This window comes from Sinocyclocheilus anshuiensis, unplaced genomic scaffold, assembly GCF_001515605.1.
Source record: "Sinocyclocheilus anshuiensis isolate Anshui unplaced genomic scaffold, SAMN03320099.WGS_v1.1 scaffold1301, whole genome shotgun sequence".
In the NCBI taxonomy this organism is placed as follows: Eukaryota; Metazoa; Chordata; class Actinopteri; order Cypriniformes; family Cyprinidae; genus Sinocyclocheilus; species Sinocyclocheilus anshuiensis.
Genome location: NW_015551135.1, coordinates 859,803 through 865,549, shown reverse-complemented (window position 1 = coordinate 865,549; position 5,747 = coordinate 859,803). Strand labels below are relative to the sequence as shown.

The window sequence follows — 5,747 nt, the reverse complement described above, 5'->3', positions numbered from 1 at the left end:
TTAGCAAATGGCTGCAATATAACAAAGAGTGAAAAATTTAAGGGGGTCTGGATACTTTCCGTACCCACTGTATATTTACCTTTATTACATTGGATTCCTGAGAATTGAAGGAGGGATGCATGCCTAATTTTTATTAAATAATGTTGCAATGCAAAAAAAAATATGTTTTTTTAAGTTTCTAAACAGGCTTCAATTTCTTAATGCAAAATACCTTCATTATTTTTCTTTTGTTGCAAAGTATGACATTTCTTAGTGTACATTTCTTGATTTACCCTGTTTAAACTGGTGAACTTTTCTTTGAATTTGCTTTTAGGTTTTGTAAATGAGATATCTGGCAAATCAGGTCTGAGTAAAACTATTTCTCAACATTAGTCCTGCTGTGTAGCCCAACATACCATCCATCCATGTGGTCATAATCCTAGTCAGCTGCTGCTCAGCTATAGTCTGACCATTTCCTACATTTCCTAATGCTAATAAATTGGCCCATTATAATTACTTTGACAACCATCAGAAACACTTTGATTAATGAATGGATGTGAAAGGCCTTTGTCAAAATAATGTCTGACTGCTAATTGTAATGGTTTTTTGTCAGGTACTTCCTGTTGTGTGTGAACTACTTCTTCTATGGTGAAACAGTGACCGATTATTTCTTCACACTGGTGCAGAGGGAGGAGCCTCTACGCATCCTCAGCAAATACCACCGCTTCATTTCCTTTGCCCTGTACCTCACAGGTTAGAACCTTCTCTTTCCAACAAGTGTGGTACTTCATTTGATTATTGATGTTTCTGGCTCTAAGGCCTTTGGGAACTTTTATAACTAATAGTTCTCACAGTTACTGCTCAGTCCAACAACTCAACCACTTTTCCACACAGAATGTTGAAGGCAAAGTCAGATGCAGTCTTCAAGATGTTTTATACTGAAATGCAGACATAATGATTTGAGATTTTTGGGGTGTTGGTTTTTCATAAGCGTGAAGTTAATGTCATCCAGGATGTGGTTCGGCTCTCTGTCTATCTGTGCACCCCTCGCTCATTTTCTCTTTCAAAAAGATGCAAGACAGCAGATTTCATCATAAGCTAAACGTAATGTGCAAATTTTTTTTGGCCACTGGCTTCCTGTCAAACAGGACATAATTAGTGACACAGTGTCACTGGCCTAAAATAGTCCCATAGACATGTAGGGATGGCATTGGTGGAACTGTCTGTTTTACTAGATGTGTGTGTCTTTTCCAGGGTTCTGCATGTTTGTTCTGAGCCTGGTGAAAAAACACTATCGCCTGCAGTTCTACATGGTGAGTGAGTGTGCAAGTCTGTTCTACAGGTTCAATTATAGGTTCCATAGAACAAGTTCAGTATAATTTGAGAGTGTTTTTTGTATGCACATGCTCACATTCTCTGTGTTTGTCATTCTACAAATACACAAGCATACATCATGCATGTCAGGCTGCATGAGGTTTTCACGCATTAATCATGTTGCACACAGACCTACACGTTTCTTTTCCTTATCGTAACACTGCCTTTTGTCCCAGATTTGAAGTGAATCGAGCTATTCAATCCCATTTTTTCCTCTCCCCAGTTCGGCTGGACTCATGTGACCCTGCTGATTGTGGTGACTCAGTCCCACTTAATCATTCATAACCTGTTTGAGGGGATGATCTGGTAAGATGATGCCTCCTGTGTGGCACTATCAAAACCCATATGACATTTACACATTTACATTTTACAATCCATTGTCAGTCCAGAATATTAGATATAGTACAGTTGGTTTTCTGGTGTGGGTGATCTGTTTATATAAGATAATCTGTTTCTGTGTGTGCAGGTTTATTGTGCCCATCTCCTGTGTTATCTGTAATGACATCATGGCTTACATGTTTGGCTTCTTTTTCGGTCGCACCCCTCTCATCAAGGTTTGTGTTTTTAACATCAAATATTATTACATCTAAATATAATAAAATGGCTGTATAATATTTACACTCCCGTTCAGTAGTTTGGAGTAGGTAAGATACTTTAACGTTTTTGAAAGAAGTCTCCTATGCTCACCAAGGCTGCATTTATTTGATCAAAAATACAGTAAAAGCAGTAATATTGTAAAATATTGTTATGATTTAAAATAACTGTTTCCTATTTTAAAATATTTTAAAATGTAATTTATTCCTGGTGGCAAAATTTTATTTTCAGCCATTACTCCAGTCTTCAGTGTCACATGATCTTATTCTAACATGCTGATTTGGTGCTCAAGAAATATTTCTGAATTTTATGAACAATTGTGCATTGCACTTTTTTACAAGCTTCTTTGATGTTTGGGAAATAATAACAGGACTTATATGAAATAGATTTTTCACTTTTGATCAATTTAATGCATAATTGCTAAATAAAAGATTTTTTTTCAAATGTATTATTTAAATTTTAGTTACTCCAAACCTTTGAACAGTAGTGTGTTTAAGTTGCTTTTAAACCCTTAAGCCATACTCATAATTTTAGCTATTGTTTTTAATCAACTGGTGTTTTATTGGATATTCTGCTAAATGTCCTCTCGCTTTAAAGGGGTCATATGATGCGATTTCAATTTTTCCTTTCTCTTTGGAGTGTTACAAGCTCTTGGTGCATAAAGAAGATCTGTAAAGTTGCAAAGACTAAAGTCTCAAATCCAAAGAGATATTCTTTATAAAAGTTAAGAGTCAACCACACCTACCTAAAACGGCTCGTTCTAACACGCCCCAACATACCTACGTCACTATCTGGGAAGATTTGCATAACGCCGCCTAAATGTTCACACTAAGAAAGAAGGCGTAACTTATTCTCGCTGTAGTATTGTTGCAAAAATCGACGCGTTTCAGAAAGGCGGGGCATAGAGGAGAAACAATAATGTACAGTATGTGGAAAATAATGTGTTTTTTTAACCTTAAACCGCATAAACACATTTCATTACACCAAATACACAAAATAATGTTCTTTTTAGCAGCATCATATGACCCCTTTAACTATAAAATTGATCCACTAATGTTCATCAATCAGAGAGTGTCCCAATACTTTGATTAGTTTGAGCTATACAGTATATCTGCTGTTTTTTATGTAAAAACCTAATTAACTTTTTTTATGTGAAATGTTTTGCTTGCAAAGTGTGCTTGCGCTATCTTTCTTTACAATAAATACCAGTTGCTTTTAATGTTTGTCTAATGCAGTAACATTCATACATTTTTGAGTGTGGCTTAACTGTCTAAATACTTTCTGTGGCTTCTGTGTAATGTGTATTTTTAGTACAGTTCTCTTGATGCTGATTTTTCTCTGCAGTTGTCTCCTAAGAAGACATGGGAGGGGTTTATTGGTGGCTTCTTCGCCACTATTGTTTTTGGAATCCTAGTGAGTAATAATAACCCACTTCCTGTTCTTCGTCTGGTCTTCTCTGATTGTTTTTATGTAGATTTGGAAACCTTGGTGATGTAAGAATAAGAATTGCCTTGATTGACACCTTGGAAGGGGCTGATTAGTTCTTTTCAAAATTGATTTGATGTGCCTGAACAATAACAAATCACATTTCGTCCCTTCTCCAGCTGTCTTATGTGATGTCAGGTTACCGCTTCTTTGTGTGTCCTGTGGAGTTTAACAATGACTCCAACAGTTTCACAGTGGACTGTAAGCCGTCTGAGCTCTTCCAGCTTCAGGACTACGGCCTGCCGCCAGTACTGCAGTCCGTCACGGGCTGGGTAAAACACACACTCACACGTTCACCGTCTGTCTGTCTTCACAGACACTTACACCTCATGTCTCTCACTCGGTCTGTCCACTCCTCCTCTCTCTTGTTTCTTTTTTTTCCTGATCTTTGTGCCTGTGTTTACCAGTTGCTTAGACACAGCCATCTGCTGACTTTCCACTCACTGTGAATCTGTCACAGCTCTGCTTGAATCTGTCTCTGTGTTTTGTTGATGCTGACATTCTTTGGACCACAATGATTTAAGCAAAAGAAGAATCCTTTAAATGTTACATATTTTGAAATTGCATACAAATAAAGACAGTGTCTTACACATTTCCCTCTCTCTCCCATTTTCCTCTTAGACCACAGTAAAGTTGTACCCATTCCAGATCCACAGCATTGCCCTGTCTGCCTTTGCCTCCATAATGGGACCTTTTGGAGGCTTTTTCGCCAGCGGCTTCAAAAGGGCCTTTAAAATCAAGGTGGGTGTAATTTGAGCACCCACAGATCATACAGATCTGGAAAAAAAAGGTTCAGTCTTGGTTCAACTATTACCTACAGCATTCTTCACCACAAGGCAGCTTAAGGGGGCCGTCTATGCAATAACAGTAAAAGACACATTTAAATGTGGCACAAAGCTTTAGTGTACCTGAGGAGTTTCCTGTCCTGTGTTTTACACTCTGGTCATACTGTCTCTCTGATGTCCATCACTGCAGGACTTTGCAAACACCATTCCAGGTCATGGAGGAATCATGGACCGTTTTGACTGTCAGTACCTTATGGCCACATTTGTAAATGTTTATATCGCCAGCTTTATCAGGTAAGATTGTTATTACTGAATTTCTGGTACAGTTGTATGTGGGTTGTAATTGACTTCTGATCAATTACATACAGAACCAATCCAAAGTTTGGGGTGGGTAAAACATTTTTTATTTATTTTTTTTCTTTTGAAATGGAAAGTCTCTTTTTCTTACCAAAGCTGCATTAATTAGATAAATACAAATTTTAAAACAACTGTTTACTCTTTGAATATATTTCAAAATGTAATTTTCTCCTGTGATGACAAAGCTGAAATTTTAGCAGCCATTACTCCAGTGTCACAGTGTCACATGAACCTTCTGAAATCATTATAAAATGCTGATTTGGTTCTCAAGTAACATTGTTGATCAATTTAATGCATGCTGAAAGTAGAGCTAAAAGTATTCATTTCTTTACAAAAAAAAAAAACAAATATATATAAATAAACAATCTTACTGACCCCAAACTGAATGCATATGATTTTTAATTTGTAACTGATATTATTACTCGTTATGCACTGACATTACATTTCTTGACTGAAAACAAATTCAAACATTCTGGAATTAAATAACTTAGATAACATTATTTAACTGAATGTTGTCTATGGACAACATGTCCTTTTGTCTATTTATTTATTTACTTATTTATTGTGATGTTTTATATAATGTATATATCTATTTTTATTTGTTTAAATGTTTTAATATTCATTTATTTGGTCTAGTTTGGGATAGTTTGAGTTTTTATTTTGTGAGAATGACTGAGTGACGGTTCTATGAACTAAGTGCCTTGTTAAGATAATTTTTGTTTTTCAAAGTCTAAAATATTATCATAGTACTATTATATTCAGAGTAATATTAATCATGTATGTCTTGAGCATAAAAACATTGTGTTTGACATTTCCTCTCTTTTAGAGGGCCAAACCCCTCTAAAGTCATCCAGCAGCTTCTTGCTTTGAGACCAGACCAACAGCTCCACATCTTTAACTCGCTCAAGGCTCATCTGACAGAGAAAGGCCTGCTCCCTGCCCTGGAAGAAGCAGCCTAGCTTTTCAGAGCAGCCCAGGGACATCCCAACGGAGTGGGATGTGGAGAGAGAGAGTGCAACGGAAGCAGATCCAGGCATGTATGGAAGTGGGAGATGAGATGAGGAACATAAGAAGGGAAACAACGGAAAACTGAACCACAGCCTTGGGTCATTCCATTTTCAGTGTGTTTGCGAGAAAGAGTGAGTGTGTGTGTGTGTGTGTGTGTGTGTGTGT

The 5,747-nt window shown here is 36.9% G+C and overlaps 1 protein-coding gene across 1 annotated transcript in view; it reads left to right on the top strand.

The window, feature by feature from the left end:
* The window catches only part of LOC107663217 (phosphatidate cytidylyltransferase 2-like), a 21,755-nt gene extending 16,014 nt beyond the window's left edge, over positions 1–5,741 (top strand). Inside the window, exons 5-13 of the mRNA XM_016453391.1 lie at positions 593–732; positions 1,234–1,292; positions 1,577–1,659; positions 1,820–1,907; positions 3,292–3,360; positions 3,552–3,704; positions 4,054–4,173; positions 4,408–4,511; positions 5,401–5,741. Coding sequence (XP_016308877.1) covers positions 593–732; positions 1,234–1,292; positions 1,577–1,659; positions 1,820–1,907; positions 3,292–3,360; positions 3,552–3,704; positions 4,054–4,173; positions 4,408–4,511; positions 5,401–5,533 — 949 coding nt within the window. The 3' untranslated portion in view covers positions 5,534–5,741. The remainder of the gene's footprint in view (positions 1–592; positions 733–1,233; positions 1,293–1,576; positions 1,660–1,819; positions 1,908–3,291; positions 3,361–3,551; positions 3,705–4,053; positions 4,174–4,407; positions 4,512–5,400) is intronic.
* Positions 5,742–5,747: the final 6 nt, after the last annotated feature.